The following is a 25,072-nucleotide window of genomic DNA, read 5'->3' on the forward strand; positions in this document are numbered from 1 at the left end:
TCAGCCTATGCCTAATAAAACTTATTTTAATAAGCATTTACTTTTCCATAATGCACATTACAGCCAAGGCCTACATAATATATATGTATATAATTTTAGATTTGCTCAGGCTTAACAGGTGGATTGTTTTTTTTCTATTGTGTCATTACATGCAAGTTCAAGAAGGTATGAATGAAACAAAGCAAGGATGTTTACAGACATATGCACAGGGCCAGGATATCTGTCCTCTGAAACACAGTCATGCTTAATAACAAGTAATCCTTTACAGCATTAAAGGCCAATTCCATCTCCTCTCCCCTGCCTTCTTTACAGCATGTCTATAGTACAAGCCATTCAGGGACAAAGAAACCTTGACTATCCCAAAGCCTCCTAGAATAAACAGCAAGCTGAATTCACTTTGAAAGCACCTGTGACTGTATCATATTGAGAACTCCTACTAAGATTTCATAGACAGCAAATATAAATACTGAATAACTCATCTGAATTGCAATATGATTTAGCTCATTGTAGAACTCCAACAATTCAGATTCTTAAGTCAAAACTGTAAAGTTGCCACGATATTATTATAGATACACACATCTTCCCTGTTTTGTGGAAATATCACAAAGACCAAGAAGCTACAAGATGAGGAAATCTGCAACTGTCTTTGCAACAATAAATCAGGTATCTATTCTGGTGTAGAGATAGGATGTTGAAAGCTGCCCTGCTGTCACCAGTGTAGAAATTAAGAGTAGTACAATACATGTACACTGAAATTTGCCATCACGTGTTTGTGTAAACTCAATGTGCACATTTTGTATTTCAAAACGGAAAAATAAAAGCAAAATAAAGTGTTTATAACTCTACTACATATGGTGTAGGTATTGATTCTAACAGATTTTATTAAGAAAAAGTAGTATTTTCAATCTAGTAATTAAGTAAAATCTTACAGCATTTAATAGATTGTAAATATCTCTGGACGGTATAGAATTCAAAGAGGGAAGAAAGCAATGCCAAGGGCAGGTGCTTCTGTAGCCAGTGTGATCTGAGGATCTGACAAGGACTGGAGACCTGAGCAGTGGCCAGAGGAACCTGGGAGCAAAAGCTCTGAGGGAGGGTGAGCATTTCCACAATATGGTTCCTCAGAAAACACTTGGGTTCTTTCAAACTGCAGCTTTGAGACTGTATCTGAAACAAGAATTGCAAACAGATTACCCCAGGTTTCTGAAGTAAAGAACGAGGGAAGGGTGTTCTTCAATACTTTGGAAATATGAAATTGCTGTTCCTCTGTAGGATAATGATTTCTTGTCTCAATTCTTCCGCAAGAATTGCTCTGTTTTGGAGTTAGCGTGGCTGCTTAAGTCCAACTAGTCCCTATTCCTGCCAATAACATATGTCTTATTCTTGTTTTCTTTCTCCTCTACTCCTTCCTCTTGTATAACGATCTATAGCTTCTATTAAATCAAAAATTCTGAATACACCTGTAACTTATTCTTTTAAAATTTCTTTCATGTCAAATTCAACAGATCACCGAATACATGTAAGAGTTTTAAGTTTTTAATTTAGAGCACTTGTATATAAGCATCAGTATTTTCAGGCTAAGAAATGCAAAAATAACATTTACTTAAATACAATGAACACCTAAAGTTTAGGTAGCTTTAACAAGTTGTAACAAACAACATATGTATGAGAATTTATACATTTAAAAAAATGCCTTACAGTACAATACTCTGGAAAAATTTTTTCCAAGCATTATGTACTATAAAATACATATTTACAAATAATAACAGTGAATTCACGAATGCTTATTATTTTAAATTTTTATAGCCTTAATATAAAAGCCAAGAAATAGCAAAAAAAACTCTATAAAAATAATACACAACTATAAAATGATTGCAAAAGTGCTGTTATAAAAAGGTACTAGAAAATAAATTAAAACCTGTCTAATCTTCTGTAAGTTCAATGATGGTTCTTCACACAAATGATAAAAACATGAAAAAAAACACAAAATTGTACTATTATAGAAGTTCCTTTAATAGTTTTCCATTATTGCCATTCTTTTTGTGGATGAATAACTTACTATTCAGTGAGACCACATACACTCATGGTAACTTAGTAAACAATGAATGGTGGTTGATTTACAAAAGAATAAACTGAACTGCAAAGGTTCCATGGGTCCCGGGGCGAGTGTCTGACGCCTGTCAGTAGGAAGATGGCTGCTGCTGGCTTCTTTACTCAAGAGCAGATAGAGCAATATGTTGGAATTTTGGACTTGATGATTATAAGGCTTCCCTGTCAACAGAAAGAAATTAGCATCTTTAGTTCCAGAGTTACCCTAATAAGTATGAGATTTACAGAAACATGCCTAAGAGGTATCCAAAACTCAAAGCAAAGCAAAAAGAGACAGAAGCCAAACAATAGACTGAGAAGTGGAACTTTTTTTGAGTTAAATAAAAATATGGATTATTATTTTTTAAGGTGTCCAGAATAGTAGTTATGCACCAGCTTCTCTCGTCATGTCACTGTCAACCTGAATGAGTTACTTCTCTGTGCCTCAGTTTCTCCTTTAAGAGAAGAATAATAAAACATCTATCTCTGAAAATTGAAGTAAAGATTAAATGAGTTTGATGCCCAAAAACCACTCAGCAGAGCACCTGGTATGAAGTTTGCACACAGCCAATAAAGAGATAATTATTAGTGTACACATAAGTAGATGACTTTCCAACCACTAATAGCATACCCCTAAGAAAATTAAGTCAGGCCGGAAATGAACTACCATCAGGTAGTAAAAAGGAGAGTTAGAAGTGACTCAAAGTGGAACAGATTTCCCCAGAAGGTGGATCTTCAACAACTCAAAGTTTAGTTCCACCTATGAAAGGTGGAACTGCAATATGAGAAAAATCTTTCTTAAAGAATCATTTCTAACACTATAAAAAAAAAACTTATGTAAGCTTTTAAGTTCTTATACAAGAAAGAAGAGCATGCATCAAGCAAATGAGGGATGGCACAGTACAAAAGCAAGCACAAAAATAATTAATCCAACAGCAAATCTTTGCTATATAATTTCAATAGAAAATTTTCTATTGTAATTACATCAATTATTAAAATATTTTGCAAGACAAAGAAGGAGAATACAAAGTCTAAAGAAAATAAGCAAGACTTAAGAGCCCTTATGACTAGAAAGTCCTTTGAAAATTCAGTACTAGCAACATTCAAAACTAATTAGATCAAGTAGCAATAAAAGAGGAACTATCTCTGGGTCCCTAGACTACTCAACTATACCCTCTGTATTCTCACACCAAACTTAATATGGTACTTCTAACATTTATTTATATGCTAACTATCTTGTGCTGCCTAGCACTAAATAACTAAATAAATATATAAATAAAAACAAAGAATTTGAAAAAGCATCCTTCTACAGTAAGCTCTACAAATGAGTCATTTTTCTCCCTGAACTTTCTAATGGTCAAATCATAAACATCTAGAATACTTTAACAAAGAAACTAAAGCTGTACTGCATGCAGTGCCCACAAGCAGTGTGAAGGTATACAGGTCTTGCATTTACCCAACCTGGACCTGAGCTCCAGAAGCTATGCGCTCCAAAATGAAAACAACACTATCACCGTCACAGACTTACTCCCAGCTGCAATGAGAAAATCCTTGTTCTAGTCAGTGTGGGGGGGTGTGATGTGTAAGTGTGTTGGGGGTCTGGTGATTGAACCCAGGGGAAATTCTACCAGTGAGCTACACCCCCCCCCAGCCTAGTTTTAAAATTTCAAACAGGGTCTCCCTAAGTTTCCACACTGGCCTTGAACCTACAATACTCCTGTCTGGACTCTACAAATACTGAGATTTTTAGCATGCATCACCTGACTTGGCTATAGTCAATTTTGTAATAGAACTAAACAAATCAAAGTCATGATTTGGGAGCCACGTTCTACGTACACTTCCGCCATGCTGCTCCAGCTTCTGCAATGCACTGGTGATGGGTTCTTTGAATTTCTTGTCCATTAGTCTCTTGGAAAGCTGTTGAAGAAAGAAAACAGAAGAAGGACGGAATGCTTTGAAAAGTATAAATGAACACAAATAAAACTTTACAAACACCTCTTATTTTGAGATTTCGGGGCTTCTTTTATATATAAGAGCCATCACTATTTTTTTTTAATAAAACGAGTTTACATTAATTCAAGTAATATCAACCCCACCACACCTGCTATAGTAAGCTACCTGGATATGTTTTTTTAGGAAATAGCGTATTTTCCCACTTTGCAATATGCAAGCACTTTTGGAAGACCATGCCATAAAGCTACACCTCAAAAACACATATTTTCCTAAAATAAAATGTAAAGCATTTACAAGTATAATTAGTAACAGCGATCAAGAAATCAAGACTAGAAACCACAAATCTGCTTCTCTCTGGGCGCATACTAAATGGGCCCTACCTGGAAAGGTAGAACTTTGTTTAAAAAGGGAAGAACCCAATGATCACCGTGGCAAACGCTTCCAGTCCCTGCCCTAGAGACTGAGACAGGAGGAATGCAGGCTGGAGGCCAGCCACAGCAACTTAGCAAGACCCTATTTTCAAAGTAAAAAATAAACAGAGCGGAGGGCAAGGCTGAGGTAGACTCCCTATCTGGAAGAGAAAGGACAGAGAGGAGAGAATCACAGGAGCAAGCAGAGAAACCAAAACCGTACATCTTCTAAACCAAGCACAGCTTCTGAGGGTATTCTCTCCAATGTCTATATTACTGCACCCAAAGACCTAAAATTTTCAGCTTACTGTACTTTTGCTCATGGGTTCATGTTCCAAAATTATAAATGAAGCCTAAACATGAATTCATCTTTCACCAAACATTCTTAAGGCCTAAACCATATAAAATTTACTTCTGATTCTTCCTCCTCCAAGGTATGAAAGGAACCCAGTAGAGTACTTCACACCACTGAACATGGAGCAGCTGGGTCTGACAGCCAATCTTAGACAGGCTCAGAAGAGACTCCCAGAGAGAAAATGTGAGAAAGGCAACCTGAGATTCACAGGGCCTGTCAGTGCTCTGGGGATTGACAACACAAGCCTCTCTACAGTCCCTCATTTGCAAGAGGCCACCATCCTCTTTAAATAATCCCAACCAGGCTTAGCTTTACTTAAAGAAAGGTCTGGCCCCTACCTCCTGAATGGGAGCCTTTAAGTTCTTAGAATATTCTGCCAGGTAAGAGTGTCTTTGTTAACTTGGAGATCTTTTAATCTTACTAGAATGTCTATTCTCACAATGTGATTTATGGTGGAGCCTTGGGACAGACTATCAGCTAGATTTTGGAGAGGTTATAGATTAAAATCAAAGAATCCAGCCAACAGTCATGCCTGAGTAACAGACTCCAGCAAAAACCCTGGACATCTTACTGGCAAGACTAGAGACCACCACACAGTGTTGCTGGAAGATTAACACTGTCCGTATGACTTCGCTGGGAGAAGACACCTGGAAATTCTATGCTTAGTCTCTCCTGGATACTGTTCTATAAGCCTCTTTTTTGGATTATTTTAATTTATATCTTTATTGCTATTTTAAACTGAATAAAGAATAGCTTTCCTCCCTTCTCTGAGTTCTAACAAATCATTAAATCTAAGAGTATACCAATGTATATATGTGATAAGGGTTGTTTTCACATATTAGGAAAAACCTCTCATTCTGAATATAATTTACAGACTTGCCAAAAACTCACAATAAAAAACAAAAAATAAAAAAGATAAAAAGCATGGTTTTAGTAATATATAATTACACAAGAAGGTATATGAACATTGCTTAAAATTCAAAGCTAAATCAACATAGGTATAATATACCATTGTATTGCTTACTAATTGTTATACAATTAACTGTAGCACTTATTATTAGCCTAAATTGTGGTCTTGTTGGCACATTTTAAAAAAATTGGAGAATACTGTCCATAAGTAAAATGCTTTATTAACTATTAATTCCAATCTCTGTATTAAAATGATGAGTATTCCTTAAGACTTTTAGGTATTTTAATGATGGGTTTGAAGAAACTAAGTCATGAAGAGACATCTGTCCACTCCAACCTTGGCAGTACTTACACTTGTAAGCAGATGTTTCAGATGATCATTTAGAGAAGGACCAACGACGACGCTTAGCTGCACCAGGGCACTCAATCCTCTTTCAAACACATCATCATCCGAGTGGACCTGGGCATTGGTTGGTTCAAGGCATAAAGGCAAGAGTGAAAGAGGAGAAAAGATAAAAGAAGATAGGTTTGAACAAAAAAAAGAGATGGAAGCCGGGCATGGTGGCGCATGTTTGTAATACCAGCATTCGGGAGGCTGAGACAGGAGAATCGCGGTTCATTGACAGTCTCAGTGAACTACTTAGTAAGGCCTCTGCAACTCTGCGAGACCCTGTTTCAAAATAAAGAATAAAAATGTAGGGCTGGGGGTATAGCTCGAAGGGACAATGCCCCTGGGTTCCATCCCCAGTACTGAAAGAAAAAAAAAAAAAAAAAGCAGATGGAGAAAAAATAAGAGTAAGCATTTAAAATTAGAAGATAATCAATGAAAACCAGAATCTAAAAGAATGACCTTTACTGCAAGGCTTCTAATAGCAGGAAATGTACTTTTAGCCTGACTGAAGCATTAACTAAATACATATCTAGCTTAGAGAAAGATTACTTTGTGGTTCATTACTTCCTCCTTTCTCTATACTTGAAATGTCCCTTTATACCTTTAGTACACCTAAAGGTGTCTTCAGGGACATAATCAGCTGGCTCTGAAGAAGAATGGCCTTATTCTGAACAGATACTAAACTCACAGGTCAAGGACTGTTTCGCATATAGTATGGGGGGGGGCAAATATATTCTATAAATATCAGGGCAAAATATTCTATAAATATCAGAGCTTTCTGTTCTATCATGTGATTTGAAATAAAAAGTACAAAGTACAAAAAAGTAAATGACATACCAGAGCTGCCTTTAGCACAGGAATCAGTCTAGGTAGCAAAGGAATGGCTTTTTCAGGAGCCCCTTTGACCAAAAGTAGCTCTCTAAAACCCTCCTTTGACACAAATGTATACGGATGTTTGGTCTCTCTCAGACCCTGCCAAAGGAAAATTAAAAAAAAGGATTCATTACCATTTTGTTATGCTAATAAAAGGAAAAACTGAATCCCCACAAGGCCAGTGAAAACTCAAAGTTTACCATATTACTAATCATGCTACATAATTTCCATAACTATAATTTCAATTATACTGAGAAATTATGGAATGAAAGACATATAGGAGACAGGAGGAATCTCTACACATGGCAGAAGAGGAAAAAGAGTAAGAAAGGAAAAATAAGAGGAATAGAAAAACCAAAAGAGGAAGAAAAAACTAGAGAAGAAAATAATGTAGGGAGGAAGGAAACAGCCAGAGAGAAATAGAAATGAAATGCAAATAGAAAGAATAAGAAATATCCAATAAGGAAAATTATAAAATAATTTTATATGTACTTCTAAACACCATCTGAAAGCACAGCAAATTAGTCTAAAACATATGAACACCCCTTTATGAACACCTACTGGACCCCCTACCCTTACAATGATGCTTAGACTTGTTCAATATTTTCCTAAAATATATTTCTTTCACATGGAAATATTTTATGTTCAAATATTCAGAAGACAAATCTTATGAGCAAGAAGCATAAGATATTAAGCGTCATTTTTAAATGGAATACAATATAAAACATGGCAAAATCTGTGGGGGTCCTTTTTCACTATCCCTTCCACCCGGAATGCATCAGCAACAATTAGGTAGCACTCTTCACAGTTAAACCATCAGTGTGAGTCAAGATAAAAAGGGCATCTGGCTTTTTAAAAAAAGATTGAAAACAAAAAAAGCAGTGCAAAACTCTTTCAGTTTGACTAATTATCTAGAAAATGAATAAATATAACTGCTTGCAAAGTCATGCTTAGAAATGCTAATTTTCAACTAATTTGTTCTTTAGATCTAACAATCTGCTGCCAATTACTGATCAAACATTCCCTCTTTTCAACACTTTCATGCTTTTGTCGACTAGGCTGCGAACGCCTGGGTGTCATTTTGGAACACAGTTTCTATCGTCTTAGGAATTCCTGTATCCTATTCACTTAGAGATGAAGCTCAGGTCAAAAGCTAAGGTGGATTTCAATAGTAGCTTTTCTTTACTACTTCTCAATGAGTAGACTAAAAGGATAAAATGATACCCAATACAGATATAAAGGCACTGATGTTAGACAATAGGTACATAAAGGATTGACTGACTTTGTTACCTAGTAATAGCCCCTTTAGGATTCTCTAGAGCAAAGCCTTCCCTGCACCCTGTGATTAGCTGTACTGTACAAAGATATCATAAGTTTTGATTGGTCTAATAAATGGTTTGCTATATTAATTAAAAATTAAAGTTTATTTAAAAAACAAAGGAAAGATCATTAATTTTATTTTTTTTTATTTTTTTATTTTTTGGTGGTACTGGGGATGGAACCCTTCTATTTCCGGGCTACACTCCCAGACCCATTTTATATTTTTATTTGGAAACAGGGTCTCTTAAAGCAGCAAGGCTGGCTTCGAATCTACACGATCCTCCTGTCTCTGCCTCCTAAGCGCGGGGATTACAAGCGTGTGCCACCACGCCTGGCCCATTTTTAATATTTAGTATTAAATTTTTAAAAACTCTGAATTTGAAAACAGACTACTCACAAAAATATACTGCTTACTGTTTTGATAGCCATCCCATCCTGCATGGGCCCACCCCTCTTTGATCTTGAAAAACACATTGCTTATTCTACCAAAATAATCCTGCCAGCTGAACTGTAAATTAAGAAAGCAAGGCCTTATTAAGAACAAAGTGGCAGTCTTCAGTAGTAACTGGAAGTCAACATAAGAAATTAAAGTGCATTTGGCCAACTAAAGGAAGAACAAAAACTTGAATATTTCAGTCTAATTGAGAAGTCTCAATGGGCAAAATTATCTACTTCTGCCTTGATCCCAGCTGTCCTTCCCCAGTGTTTTATAGGGAAGACAAGAGTTCCTTTAAATAAAGAAAAGAAACATCTGTATTCTTTCATTGTCATTACTACTGCGTGACTTTTTTTTTCTTTTTGTGGTACTGGGGATGGAATCCAAGGACATTACACCTCTGAGCTACACCCCCTGCATCCCCAGTCCTATTTTTTTATTTTTTATTTTGAAACAGCATCTCACTTAGTTGCAAAGGGCCTCACTAAGTAGCTGAGGCTGGCCGTGAACCACGATCCTCCTGTCTCAGCCTCCTGAATGCTGGGATTACAAGCGTGCACCACCACGCCCAGCTGTGAGGCGTATTTTCTCAAGAAGGCATTGCACATTTAGATTAATATCATCAAAGTTCTGGTTTAATTATTTGCTTAAGAACACAATGGTCTTTGACTCCTAAAAGTGGCCAAAAATTTAAAGTTTAAATGTGTGGCAACTGGCAAATTCATTTCACAACTTCTAATTCTAATTCTACGAATACAATTCACAGAAGATATCGTTGATTCATTTGAAGCTAAGACTCAGCCAACTTTTTTCCTGAGACAAATATTATTTATAGAAAGAAACAAATCAGAAGGTTTTTTTTATCCCTCATAATGATATCCAACTGGAAATATACAAATAGTGGACAGAGGGGTAGATTCCTCCAAATGGACATTTAGGTAGGTAGTACCAATTCCCTAAAAGATGCATCATATCAACACAAATGGTTGTATAGAAAGAGAACCACCACTGCTGTCCTTCTGATTAAACCAGTATAAAAGGGAAAAGTCCTCATTATGTGTTCTTGTTTTTGAATTAAGTAAGACTATTTCATCCACCTATCTAATAAACTCCCATGAGGCTATTTTCATATTTATAAAGCCAGTTAATCAATTCTAGTAAATACATGATAATCACAAATGACTTCCTAAGGGAGTGCCATGTTTTAATGCCTATCGTTTGGTTTTTACTGCACAAGTACAGAATGAGACTTACTGACAAGTTACACGATGACATTTAAGGCAATTTTAAAAGACTTTTTCTCATAAATATTCAGAAGATGAAATATTTACCTCAGCTAAAGTAATAAGAAGAGGATCAAAGGGAAGATTTTCAGGAGGACATTCCCACTGTAATCTGTGTTTAACTGAACCATGTACCAATCTAAAACACAAAAGTCAATGAATGTACTAAGAAATATATATGTGTATAAATATATAAAGCAGTGATCTTCTAACATGCATACTCTTGATAGAGAATCATCTTATTAAAATTATCTTGTAACATGGAGTATCATGACTTTAAAAGATATTACAAGGACATTGACAAGGCAATGTCAATAATCCTACAAAGTCCTACTATTTCAACAAAAATGTTTGGTTGCCCCACATTTGTTAAAACTAGTTATAGTATTTAAGTATGTTGCTATCTATGAATCTTAAAACAAATACTCCAAATTTTATTTTTAAGTCCTAATTACAACAAAATAGGTAATCTACAAAAATTAAAAATGTAAACAAAAGTAAAATAATTAAAAACATAATGCTTCATAAAAAATACTATTTTTCAGATAGGGATCACAGGACTCACTACTAATGTGAAGGCAAGTCAGGTTTTGTGTGTGTGTGTGTGTGCATACGTGTGGTGCTGGGAGTGGAACCCAGAGCCTTCCACACTCTAGGCAAGTGCTCTACCACTGAGCTACCTCCCAGCCCAAGGCAAATCAGGCTTAACTACTGCTAAAAAGAAGAAAACTGAGGCCAACAAAGTGCAATAGCTGCTCAGGGTTACAAAGCTCCTACAAAAGAATTTCGGCTACCTTTTATTATTGTGTGTGTGTGTGTGTGTGTGTGTGTGTGTGTGTTTCTGCATGTGTGTGGTGCTGGGGATTGAACCCAGGGGGATTCTTTTGAAACAGGGTCTTACTGAGTTGCAGAGGGGATCACTGAGCTGCGGAGGGCCTCACTAAGTAGCCGAGGCTGGCCACAAACTAGGATCCTCCTGTCTTAGCCTCTCAGGTACTGGGATTACAAGCATGTGCCCCCATGCCTGGTCCCTTTCATCTTTTTTTTAAAGGCAGCTTTTATTAAGGCACAACACACATGCAACGAATGATGCATACTTAAGACGCACCATATAAATTTTTTCTATAGATGAATGCACACAGAAAGCTAAGACTACAATCATGATGGTGATTTTTCACATTTCTTGATAATGGTCTTGCCTTCTTGATTCTTTAATATTGTTGTTATAATAAGCAAGGGATCTCTATAATGCTATTTTTAGTTTTAGCAAAACTCAATTGTTTTTTGAGCTTATTTTCCAATGAACATTTGAAAATACAATTTTTAGAGTGTACCACCATGCCTAGCCTAAAAATACCATTTAAAAACTACATTTTTTAAACTGTGGAAAAGCAATAACAACAACAAAAAATAAATGTTATAATTATCTTTTCCATAATGGAGATAAAACTTTCTATAATATAGAACAAGCTAAAATGGTATACAATCAAAAGAAAGACGTTTAATGAAATGTTATTTCATTAAATCATCAACTTTCATTTTTGCCCAAGACTAGGAATGCTTAAATTGATTGTCATAAAAAACATTTCATTCAATTCTTTCAAATATGTGGAAGTTTATCATAGATTTTGGTAATTACATTTCAACAACATCCAGGGATCTTACCTATCCAACAGCCACAGGAATAAGTCACTTTTATTTAAACCTCCCAAGTAAATAAAAAAAAAAAAAACCTGACTTCCAGTATATTTAAACTGAATATTGTATTGATTTAACTCAATTATTTTGAATAATATGGTCAGTTATAAATTGTATTGATTTTACCTGCAAGGAATACCTCCTTTAGAATAAATAGCTGCGAATGCAGAAGGGGCCCGGGATTGTTCACCAAACTGAAATAAAAAATTTTAAAAAATGAAAACATTACCATTATTTCCACTCTGTGATACCTAACCACCTTGATACCTGCTGAGAAGAAGGCAGTCAGCCACCCTGACTTTCAAATCACCATGCTGGTATTACACACACCTTCCTACTCAGCAATAGGACTGAAGAAACTCCCAATTCTCTCTGCATGAATAACAACCGAGATGTAGACATCCTTTTGCATCCCTAACTTGTACCAGGAAGTCTGAAGGTGGCTCAAACCACATATGGATTACGGGTTTTCCATTTTCGCCCCCACTCTGACTTTTGAAGATGAAGGCTGAATGAAGAGGAGCTATGCAGAGGGACTTTTGGGTTTTAGCCATCAGCATATCCCCTACTGGCCCTAACACCACAGATAATGCAGATTATCAGAGAATCTGTAAAATTTCTCCCAACAGCTTTATGCTTCTATAAAAACCAAAGAATTAGGCCAAGCATCATGGCACATGCCTGTAAAAATTAAAGTTAAAAAAAGAGTTGGGAAGCTGGGCGTGGTGGCGCACCTTTGTAATCCCAGCACTAGGGAGGCTGAGACAGGAGGATCGCGCAGGTTCGAAGCCAGCCTCAGCTACTTAGTGAGGCTCTCAGCAACTTGGTGAGACCCTGCTTCCAAATAAAATATAAGTCTGGGAGTATAGCCTGGAGGTAGAAAAGCCCCTTGGGTTCCACCCCCAGTAACACACACACACACACACACACACACAAAAAGAGATGGGGGTATAGTTCAAAGGTAGAATGCCCCAAGTTCAAACCCCAGTATATCCTTTCCCCAAAAATGATCGGGTTGGGCGGTATAAAAGAGTCAAAGATCATGCAAGATTCTCACAAGTGTGTATTTGGCTATACTTTCTTAGATTATGTAACTTTGTAATTTTCAGTTTTCCTATATGTTATTATTTTAAGAATATGTTAATTCTATATCTACTTTTAAAAGATTTAAGGGATGGTCAATCATGACAAATTACATAAGCACAGCATAAATATTTTCAATATATCTGATAAGACTTAAAAATATTAACACGTGGTACTTTGAGTTGCTTAAATTACAAAGTACAAATTTATTTACTAACCTATTTTAAAGATATAACTATTTAATTTTTTAAAAATCACAAGCAGAGCCAGGCATGGTGATACAAGTTTGTAATCGCAGAATTTGGGAGGCTGAGACAGGAGGATCAGAGTCTGCAGACAGCCTCAGCTACTTAGTGAGATCCTTTTCAACTCAGTGAGACCCTGTTTCAAAAGAAAGAATAAAAAATAGGGCTGGGGGTGTAGCTCGGAGGTAGATTCCATCCCCAGACCCCCTCAAAAAAAAAAATCCTTTAATTTCTTTTTTAGCAGGAATTGTAACCAGATGAGTGAAACATCCTTACTGTTATTATTACCTAGAATGTGGATAGAGTTTTGCAACTGAATTATTTATTATAATTTTATTTTATATCTCTTACTTGTCTTCCAATCATGTTTATCCCGGAGAAAAAAACCTAATTCTAAACTCATACTCCACATTAATGAACCATTCTGCATGTCGCCCAGAGCTTCCTCCTTGCTGGTTTTGACCTAGTGATGAAGAAGGGTAGAGGACAATCATGATGAAGAACAGCTAAGGACGCGCCCTGTGAGGTGGGGAAGGTGTCCAAGGCGATCAGTTTGGGTATGATCTACATCCTAATATCAGTGAATAAGCTTGAATTCATTTGTCATGCTCTGCCATCAAAGTCAATCCAGAGCCTCGGTTATTCTCATAATTCCCTTCAAAGACAGAAACTACTAGTCTCTTATTCTACCAAGGATGAGCATGGGACAGATAAAGCCTGCTATTGTTGTACAGATATGTTAATTTCTGGATAACTCATTGATCTGCATGTTTACAAATGTATGTGCTTTTATGTAAACTGATCTCATGTTCTGCTTATAAATAAATTACCCCAGAGAAGTGAAAAAAGGCTAGTAATGTAGTTAGGATTTCTGAAAGAGATAATTTATAAGACACAGAGGAATGATCAGAGACTTTTATACAACTATGGAGACCCACAAGTCATCCCATAGTGAATGAATACAAGTTTATTCATGATACTAGAAAGTTCAATAACATAGAAAATAAAAAACTAAGCTTGATATGTAATTCATTTTATGCATTTGAAAGGGTATGCTATAACTGATTAAACTCCCTCAACACGAGCAAACGAGGGAAACTTGGACAGCATTCAGAATGGTTCAGCAGTAATAGGCTAAGTGCCTGCTACCTCTAAAGATCTCCTGAGTTAGGAATCTCTCTTGTACTCACAGGGTTAATTGTCTTAGGGTTAAGCTTATCACTTGGTCGAGGATGGAGTTTACCGGCAGATTCTGGAGAACTCGCTGATGACGAAGATTTGCTTCGCTGAACTGAAGTCCTGGGTTTTATCTGTGCACTTGAGGGTGTTCTCTGGTCACAGTTACCTGGAAAACAGAACGTCAACAAAAAAGATGTGAAAGCAATAAGCATCCATATCTAACACAGAAAGTCTTATCAACAAAGTTGGCTTCTCCATTTAGAACAGCAAAGCTTGGGCTGAGAATGTGGCTCAGCAATAGAGCACCTGAGCAGCACATGCCATTCCCTGGAATAAATCTACAACACCACAGGGATAAAAGAGAAAAAGCAGAGCTCAGTACCTGTTCCTCTATTTCTCAGCTGTACACCTCCAGGGCACTCTGACTTCTGCATTGCTTTTATTATTCCTGCAGTTAAATGAAACTTCATTTCAAAATTTATCTGTTATCAACATAAAGACCAAAGCAGAATATAGAATAAAGTAGCAGACTCACCAAAAGCTGTATTATAGAGCCAAGTGCCTGAAAAGACCAGTGGGGGAAAATGAGCTTATGTTAACTTCAATAATTTCAATAATAGCAAAATTACCATCTGCAAGAAAATAAAATATATAAAAGTATTTTTCCATTTCAACTACAAACATATGCTGTAAGAAACTCATCTGCAATACACGGGCATATCCTAGGTTTCTGAAAGGGGTAATTGGTATATCCCGTCTTCTCCATCTTCTCTGGCTTCTGTGATTCCTAAGCTCAAAATGTTAACGTCTGCATGTCATGACCTACTTTTCCAGTAAAATAATAAACTCTTCTACCCATACTATAAGCTCCTTAAATTGAACATAATTGAAACTGAGTCTGTCACTCTGATATTATGAATCCCTTGTTAATTCAAGGTACTACCAGTTTTCTGGTCCCCAGACAGAAAAACCTAGGACCACTACTGTCTCCTTTTTCCTTTATTTCCTACACTCAACCTTACACACATGATGGTGAGGAAGAGTGCGCTTTGGACTCAGGTATAGGTCTGCATCTCAGCTGTATAATTATAAGATTTATGAATTCAGGAAGATTATTTATTCTCTCTGAGCACTGATTTCCTGGCCTATTAAAAGGGGGAGATAATACAACCAACCAAAGCTATTAGGAAGGAATAAGTCAGATGAGACATCAGGTTGCTCACCCAGCAAATGTTGATTCATGCCTCCCTCTCCCTTTGTCTACTAATAGGAGTGCTCAAAGTACAGGGGCTCCAAAATTCCCCTCTTAATCTAACCAAATTGTTTCTAAAGCTGTATCTGTAGCAAGGAAAACATGCAGACTTCCAGACTCATACACCTCCATTCCCAACTTCCCTGCAGCCAGCGCTGCCCTCCCAGCTCCTCACAGGTACGCTTCCACACCACTCTGGTTTTTACAGAGCTTCCTTTCTCTTCTCCCACTGATTACTCTGTTCCCTCACTTCCCTGACACTCAAGTTACTCTTCCCTACGTGCATTTCCCAGTTTATGTCAGTTTATACAGTACAATCTCTTACATGGCCCCTCAACTACATATAAAATCTTCCCTTAAGGCAATACAGGTAAAGAAAGTCTTGCTCCATTTTCAAAAGACAGCTTGTAAATATGTAAGAACAGACTCTTTTTGTATATGTGTGATATTGAGTATTGAGCCCAGGAGCCTTCTGCATCTGTGCTACACCTCTAGCCCTATTTTATTTTTATTTTGAAACGGGGTCTCACTAGGTTGCTGAGGGCCCCGCTACGTTGTGAAGGCTGGTCTTGAACCTGAAATCCTCCTTGTCTCAGTCTCTATCAGTATGAGCCACCATGTCTTGTGTATGACTCTTAACTCCTTAGTTTTTTTCTTCTTCAGGATAAACACTGTACTTTAATGTCAAATTAAATAATAGTAATATACTTGATAAATTGGAATCTTTAAAAGGATAAAAGAGCTTCGCATAATAAAATTTTGCCAGGTAATATTTAAAATGTGATGTATTAAAGTTCCACATAAAGATAAACTAAAGACCTCCTGCACACAAAATGGTTTTAATTTCAACATTCTTAATACACTGACCTCATTTTTATCCTATTACCAGCAGGTGTCTTCTCAATATCAATTTCTTTCATTCCCAAGGCATTTCTTAGTAATATGGCAATTAAAGCCTCATTAAATTTGTCATATACTAAAAGAAGTTAAAACAAGCTTTAACTATGTTAACCTACTACTTCAGTTCTGTGATCACACAACAAGTACTTACTACTGTCCCGGACCCTCTGTTTTGAGAAGTTCCAGAGGGAATATGATGCAGCTAGACTCTATATTTCAAAATAATTACAATAACTGTACTAATGAAAACTAATAAGCTAATATACCCCAAACACATAAGTGGTTAGCACACAGTAAGTGCTGTATGTATTTGAGCTGTCTATCATTTTCTATGCTATGGTTTGAATTAAGTATTCCCCCAAAACCCATATGGTCTTCGGCCTGTGGTGCTCTGGGAGGTGACGAATTGTTTAGGAGTTGGGGCTTCGTGAAAGGAACTTAGATGCTCTTACTGGCTATATTATGATTTCAGCCCTTCCTCTTTAACTCCGGCTTCCTAGCTAGCCCTAGATGAGCACACTTTCTCCATAACACACTCCTACCATGCCATACTGCCTTACCACAGGTTTAAAAACAACAGGTAAGCAAACTGGACTAAAACCTCCACAAGCGAACCAAAATAAAATACTTTTGAAAGTTGGTTATCTCAGGTATTCTGTTACAGTAACCTAGCCAAAAGCTAACATGTGGTGCAGTGTTTAAGTAATAAGATTAATAATGGTGGGGTCAATGTGGTTAAATGTTTCCTTTTTTTTTTTTTTTTTCCGGGTCTGGGGATGGAACCCAGGGACATTCAATCTCTGAGCAACACCCCCTGCCCTATTTTTTATTCTTTATTTTGAGACAGGGTCTCACTAAGTTGCAGAGGGCCTCACTAAGTAGCTGAGGCATGTCCGAGAACTGAGATCCTCCAGTCTCAGCATCCCGAATGCTGGGATTAAAAGCATGTGCCACCACACCTAGCTTGTTTTCTTCTTTTTAAAAAACATAATTTAACACCTTGAGCTACACCAATTTGAGGATCCACTTTAAGTTCAAGTTCTTTTGATGGCAAATTATAATAACTGTCACAGCTGAAAGAGATATACCGCTAAGATAGCCTTCCAGAAACACAAACAGTACATAATTAGAGACAAAATCATGATGCATATTTTTAAGTTCTGCCTTCCAATTCGGCAAAAAGTTTTGATGGAATTGCACAGCTTTGTTTGTCACTATTGTTTTTTGTTTTGTGTATAATACCAGACATTGAACCCAGGGACCTTCTATCTCCAAGCTAGATTCCTGTTTCTTTTCTATTCTTTATTTTGAAAAGGGTCCACTATGTTGCTAAGAGTCTAGCTAAGTTGCTAACACTAGTTTTAAACCTATACTCCTCCTGTCTCAGTCTCCCAAGTACTGGGATTACAAGTTGTACCACCAAGCCTAGCTCTATCTTCCTTCATGTCACAAAGTTGTTCTTAAAATTTTATATTTTGTGAATGAGTTCAAAGAACCAATGAAATTCATCTTTAAGAAATGTAAAAATACTAGAAAATCAAGCTTCAGAAGTTTGTAAGTATACAAGGCAGTTTTTAGGTGCAATAAACTTATGTGATTTTCGGCAGCAACACGAACACACAAACTGGTGCAAATATTTCTATGCATATTTTCAAAAACATACCATATTAGTTTCTTTCCAAAAACAATTACTTTATCACTTATCCAAATTATTATCACTCTTTACCTTTAAAATTAGGTATGTTCGTTTTTTTAACCATATAGGAACATGCCACTCCCCAGCCTGGGTATGAGTTGTTTATAAAAGAAAGAAGTTCATCTTGCACTCAGATTTTTTGAGTGCTTTTTCACTAAATTATGTGTGAAGAGTGTTGTAAAAGTGTAGTGACAGGAAGAGATGAGGAGGGGTAAGAGATACCTTGTATTACAAATACTACCCAGGTTACTCATTTCATTCTTTTACAAAATAATATGAAGATTCTAAATAAACGCTAGAATCCATAAACCCACTGATCATGGAACACCAAAGCTATGCCACAGTATCACAGCACAGAGGGCAAATACGGACCCGCTGTGGAAGCACTTTTCACTTAGGTTTTAAAAGGTACTGCAATTCCAACAAGGAACTGTGGGTACCAGTGTCAATGCTAGGAAAGCATGCTTTCTATCATCGTTTTGAACAATTCAAATATCCTACTTCTTTTTTTTTTTATGTGTATTTCCTTTTCCCGCCCAGTTTTTGAAAATGAGTTTTATTAAATTTTTAGAGCAGAGGCCACCTTTTTCCTACTCTCTAATCTGATGTCCAGAAAATTCCAAAAGTTTAATAGCCTCCCTCACCAAAGAAGTCGCGTTGCATCTCTCAAACTTCTTCAAACACCAACAGAGCCCAATACCTATCCCGATCTCTATTTGCCATAAAGTAAATCCTAAGTAATAAATGTTTTCCATCTTTCCAGCATCCCCGCTATCAGCACCACCACCCGCTTTCAGATGAGACCAAATCCCTGCGGTGTGTGTCAACGTTAGAAAATGAAGAAGAGGGGTAGAAAACAATGGTTAAAAGGGGGGCGGAGGTCAATGAAGGCTTACGAAGGCTACCCTGGCCAAAGCCCGGCCGCGACGGCAGGGCGAGCTCCAGCTCCGGAACACTAGGGTCCTTAGCAACGGGTCGGGCGGCGCTAGCAACGCAGAAGCTCCGGCCCAGGGCGCAGGCAGGATGCTCGCCCCGCTCCGGGTCCGGTTCCTACCGAGCCTCTCCCGCGGCGATGGGCACCCAGCGCCGCCCGCAGTTCAGTTTTTGCACTAGGCTAGCTCCGCCAAGAGCCAAAGTTCCCCGCCACCCGGACGCAGAGCTCCGGAAATAGAGCTACGCGCGGCCTGAAGTTCGGCGCCGCATAGTGACGTCAGACGCACGCTACGTGCTCTAAACCAATGGTTGGAAGGCCGCTGGCATTCGCGGGATAGAGGGTTGCCCCGGCAACCAGACGCCTAGAGTTCAAAGCGCAGCTCCTGGGCTTCTGGTGCAGGTGGCTGTGACAAAGGAGCCTCTGTCACAGAGATTTTCTCCTTTTGTTTTGTTTTGTTTTGTTTTTTGCGGTACTAGGGAGTGAACAGAGGGGCTTTCTACCTCCTTGCTATACGCCCAGTCCTATTTTTTTTATTCTTTATTTTGAAATAGTGTCTCACTGAGTTGCAAAAGACCTCGCTATGTAGCTAAGGTCTGCGAACCATGATCCTCCTGTGTCAGCCTCCCGAAAGCTGGGATTAGTTTTCTGAATGAGACTTTGGGTTAGGAGATGACTAGCCAGGTGCTCTCCAGTTCCTGCGTTTAACTTTAACTTCTCTCGAACTCTTGGCGTCTCCATTTCTCCCATCTTCCATCCTCTGATTGCTAAACACTGAATTTCTGTCCCCAAGGCATCTGCCTGCCCATCTGTGTATTTTGTTATCTTCCTGTCCTCTCCGGCTAATTCATAAAATCAGCTATGGAAATTCGTTTTCTGTCATATTTTAAAACGCATGCTATTACATTCAGCTACAGAATCCATCCCTATTTTAACAGCAACAAGCATGTTGCTAATCCTCCAGATAATTTTAACTAAACTGATAATGCAGGGGAATGTGTTATTCCTTTTGATATTCCATCAGTAACAATTTGGTCAAAAGCCAAAATCTGTTTAGACCTGTGCACTTCACTCTTTAGGGCCACTTCTGTTGCCAATCCAAAGCCTTAACTTTTGCTCAAGTAATTTTTCTTTTTTTTTTCTCTTGTGTGTGTATGTGGGGGGGGGAGGTTTCTGGGGATGGAACCCAGGGGCCTTCTGCGTCCGAGTTACACCTCCAGACATATTTTATATTTTATTTGGAAACAGGGTCTCACTAAGTTGCTGAGAGCCTCAGTAAACTGCTTAGGCTGGCTTCGAACCTGCGATCCTCTTGTCTCAACCTTCCAAGTATTGGAGTTACAAGCGTGCACCACCACACCCAGCTTCAAATAATTCTTAAGAAACAGTTGGCATTGTGTGAACACTCCAGGCTGATCAATCCTTCCTTGACTTTGTAGCTCTGTTCTTTCTACCTGTCACTCCAGAAGCATCTTCATTAGGCTGAGTTTTTTCTTTTCAGGGTAAATATATTTCTTTATATTTATCTAGTTTCTAACAATATAATGAGCGCGCAGGAAAATTATTTAAGTGAATTAAATAAATGAATGAATTCTGTACATATCTAAGTTCACTAATGTTCCAGAAACCATACATATAAAGCTATCTCTATGTTCAAATTTATTACCATGTATTTACCTCTTTTCCCTATTAGACTGAACTTGTCTCAATTTCTTTTCTATTCCAAATATCTATCATAATGCATGCTTTTTAACTTATGGTTTTAAAAAAGCAAAAGAGAAAAAAGAAAGAAAAATGTCCTAGATATTCAGTTACTTTTATTCTCTAATCTCTATTCTCTGATTTCCTCAAGCCCTATTCCCTCTTCCTTACCCCAGCACCTTCAGTATTAGATGCAGTAGCACATAGCTCTTAACCTTTTTGCCCCTTTTCCCTAGTCAATAAGATTTTCATTCATTATTACAAAGAAATGCTGTGTGTGTGTGTTCTGTAATTTAGCTATCTATGTCTGAAACTTGCCTCCATCCCTTATCAGCTCTGAGGCCATGTGCAAAACAATCCTTATAAATCTGAATTTTCTCATCATAGGGTCCTTGTGAAATTCAAATGACAGCACAAGTACCTGTCACATAAAAATATTAAATATTAGCCAGTATAATTTATCCAGATGAAATCAAATTAAAAATAACTTGCAGGGCACTGTAAGTAGCAGAAACCTCAAGCTGTGTCTTGGAATATGGACCATGGGAAAGGACATAAATTTGTCAGACCTTTGTAATTATTACAATTATCTGTGTAAACGTCTCTCCTAATCATAATTGAAACAACCTTTGCTAACCTTTGTCTTAATTTTAGAAAAATGAAGAATCTCTTTGGTTTTACAATTTTGTCTGGATATCATTAATAAATGGCAGATGCTTTCCAGACTAGTTTGAGAAGTTTCTGAAGCACAGAGGTGGAGCAGATCATAAAACATTTAGATATGCCCATCTACAGGATAGAAAGGAGGTCTGGGAATAATTGTAGATTTTGAAGCCATCATCATTTAGATAATAACTAGAGTGATAAGGGGTACAGGAGATCCAAGGAGAATATACACTGTGTGATAAACAGAGCACTGATTGTGGATATGTTTTCTAATCCTGTTCTGGATTTAATGTTAATTATTCATAAGGGAGGATAAGGGATCATGGAGGAAAGATTGTATTGTGCAATATGGTTACTGATTCTGAAAATACTGAATGTGACATATATCTTCTGTTCACATCCACTGATTCTCACTCCATTTTCCCGACCGTCTGTTGTGGGAAGTTTATAAGAATGAACTCATCAACAAGGCTCCATGCCCTTTGACTTCTGGATTTGGCTAATGGAGAACAGTAATAACAGATTAGATATCTGGGAGAGAGTGAGGTCAATAAGTCCATTTCTCTGCTCTCATCCCTGAGAGTTTCCCTAGAGCTCACTGTATCCTTTGTAGTATCCCACAGCTTTTTGCTGGACAATCTGAATGTTTGTGCCCCTCAAAATGTAAATTCCGAAATTCTTATCTTCAAGGTGATGGAATTAGGAGATGGCTTCTTGAGGAAGTGGTTCAGTCCTTGGGGCAGATCCCTTCATTAATAGGATTAATGCCTTTAAAATAGAGGCATCAGGGAGACCCTCACCCCTTCCAGCATGTAAGAGTATAGTGTAGAGGCACCATCTCTGAACCGGAAAATGAGCCGTTTTTTGATACAGTATCTATTGGTGACTTTATCTTAGACTTCTTAGCCTTAAGAATTGTGAGAAGTAAGTATCTGTCCTTTATAAGTTTCCCAGTCTATGGGATTTTTTTTTTGAAGAGGCTAAGGGACTTTTTAAATTGCCAACTCAGGATGAAGCATAAAGTCTCAGAAACTGTTAGTTCTGGATTACCATATATCCAGAGTGGTTCCCTTATACCTTTAAAAACAAAGTACTTCAGCCAGGCGTGGTGGCACACGCTTGTAGTCCTGCATTCGGGAGGCTGAGATTGGAGGATCGCAGTTTGCGGACAGCCTCAGCTACTTAGGCCCTCTGCAACTTCGTGAGACCCTTTTTCAAAAATAATAAAATATAGGGCAGGGGGTATAGCTCGGAGGTCAAATTCTCCTAGGTTCTATCCCCAGACCCACAAAAAATACTTCCAAAGTATACTAGTTTTGGTATAATGTTACATTTTATATTAATATTATGAATTAGAAAAAATCTAAACAAAGTTAAACACTCAGGGAAATACTTTTCTCATTGTTTTGATTAACTTTCTGATGCACTGCTTGATTGAACTAATTGCATTTGTTTAGTAACAAAGCATTTTGTAGAAATTATCAGTAGTATTAATGTCCTAATGTCTTTACCTTAATTACCATAGAGAATCTCTTCACTTTTGTAGACATTACAGAGTAAGCGATGATTATTCCCAAGTCCTATCATCAGGAAATAAGATATAAGACATTTTCTATGTAATTTCTAGTGTACCTTGTCAGAGACTGTTAGACGTGATCGTTATAAAGTCATTAAAAGTCACTTACCTATGGAAAAACATTATGCAATGACAGTGGTTCCACAGGTGAAAGCAAATGAGATTGGCATAGATGAGCATATAGCGCCACGTTATCCAATAGAAAAATAACGCAAGTCAAATAGAGATATTTAAGTTTCCTAGTAGACAGATTTTAAAAAGGTAAAAATAAACAGATGAAATTAACAATACATTTTTATTTAACTCAATATGTCCAAAGTATTATCGCTTTAATATGTAATAAATATAAGCATTATTAATGTGATCACTTTCTTGTTATCATGCTAAATGTTCAAAATCTGGTTTATATTCTGTATTTACAGTACATTTTAATTTACACTAGCCATGTTTCAAGTCCTCAAGAATCATGTATACTAGTGGCTACCATATAAGCGAGAAAGAACAAATCTATGAGTTTAGATAGTTAGAAAACATAGAACAAAGTAAGTAAATATATCAAAGATAACTATAGGATACACTACTAGGTATAAGAAGATGACTACCTAGGCACTGTCTAACACAAGAGCATCTGTGGGGAATATATTAAATACAAACTTAGTAGGGATACATTCTACATACTTTGCTACCAATGCTACAGCTATCTTAAAAACCAGAGTATCCCCACTCTTACAAGTCTTGTAGAGACAGTGAGTCTTTAAATTCCCAATATGGTATGCTCTGTGCATACAAAAACTTTGGGGTTCAGCACAAGTGGTAGTAAGAAAAATCTATAACAATAAGTTCCTATATTAAAAATAGGGATAAACCATAATGATGCATCTAAAGGTCTTAGAAAAATAAGAATAAATAAAAAAATCAGCAGAAGGAAAAATAACAAAAAAGAAAACAGAAATAAATAAAATAGAGAGTAAAAGAATAATATAAAGGATCAACGAAACTAAGACTTGGTTATTTGAAAAGATAAAATGACAAATATCTAAACTAACAAAAAGGAAAAAAAGCCCCAAACTAAATAAATTAGAGATGAAAATAAAACATTATAACAAGTGAATATTTTGAATAATTATATATCAATAAATTGGAAAATCTAGAATAAATAAATATTTGGATAAATACCAAAATCATATCAATAGGACATATAAAACCCGACATAGATCACTGGCAAGTAATAAGATTGCAGAAATAAGCCGGGCATGGTGGCGCACACTTGTAATCCCAGCATTCGGGAGGCTGATACCTGAGGATCTGGATTCGCAGACAGCCTCAGCTACTTAGTGAGGCCCTCTGCAGCTCAGTGAGACCCAGTTTCAAAATAAGAAGAATAAAAAATAGGGCAGGGGATGTAGCTTGGAGGTTGAATTCCCCTGGGTTCCATCCCCAGACCTGCAAGAAAAAAAAAAAAAGATTGAAGAAATAATCAAATGTCTCCCAACAAAACCCAGGACTGGGTGAATAATTCTCTGTTGTATTTTATTAGACTTTTAAAGAACTAAAATCAATTCAATGCTTATCAAACTAATACGCTAGAAAGGCAAGACATTTCTATATATGAAGCTAGTATTTCTGCTATCCAACACTGACAAGGACACACACACACACACACACACACACACACACACACACACACACACCCCAAAAGAGAGACAGAGACCAATATCCTAAATAAACATAGATGCAAAATTCATCAATAAAATACTTGCAAATACAATTCAATAGCATATTAAACAGATTATATACCCACTTAAATTACTTTCATTACAGGGATGCAAAGGACAGTTCGATATACCATATGCAAATTAATTAATATAATGAAGCACATACATAAATAAAACCAAAGGAAAAACCCACATGAACATCTCAATAGATGCCAAAAGGCCTTTGAAAATTCAATGTCCCTTCACAGTAAAAGTACTGAATAAATTAGGTATGGGAATATCATACATCAACCTAACAAATATTATATGTGACAAAACCATAGCCAACATTATATTGAATGGGGAAAATACTGAAATAATTTTCTCTAAAATTAGGAACACAATAAGAATGACCACTCTCACTATTCTTATG

The 25,072-nt window shown here is 37.0% G+C and overlaps 1 protein-coding gene across 1 annotated transcript; it reads right to left on the bottom strand.

Annotated features, from left to right (window-relative positions):
* Positions 1-2,214: 2,214 nt before the first annotated feature.
* PACRGL (parkin coregulated like) lies at positions 2,215-14,657 on the bottom strand (the record flags this gene model as incomplete). Its single annotated transcript, XM_080697462.1, has 8 exons — positions 2,215-2,271; positions 3,925-4,005; positions 6,068-6,175; positions 6,944-7,078; positions 10,067-10,157; positions 11,843-11,910; positions 14,235-14,389; positions 14,606-14,657. 8 exons carry the CDS (start codon positions 14,655-14,657, stop codon positions 2,215-2,217), a joined length of 747 nt encoding a protein of 248 aa, XP_080553588.1.
* Between the last annotated feature and the right edge of the window lie 10,415 nt (positions 14,658-25,072).

The sequence above is a fragment of the Muscardinus avellanarius genome (genome assembly GCF_963383645.1).
Source record: "Muscardinus avellanarius genome assembly, chromosome: 6".
Taxonomy (NCBI): domain Eukaryota; kingdom Metazoa; phylum Chordata; class Mammalia; order Rodentia; family Gliridae; genus Muscardinus; species Muscardinus avellanarius.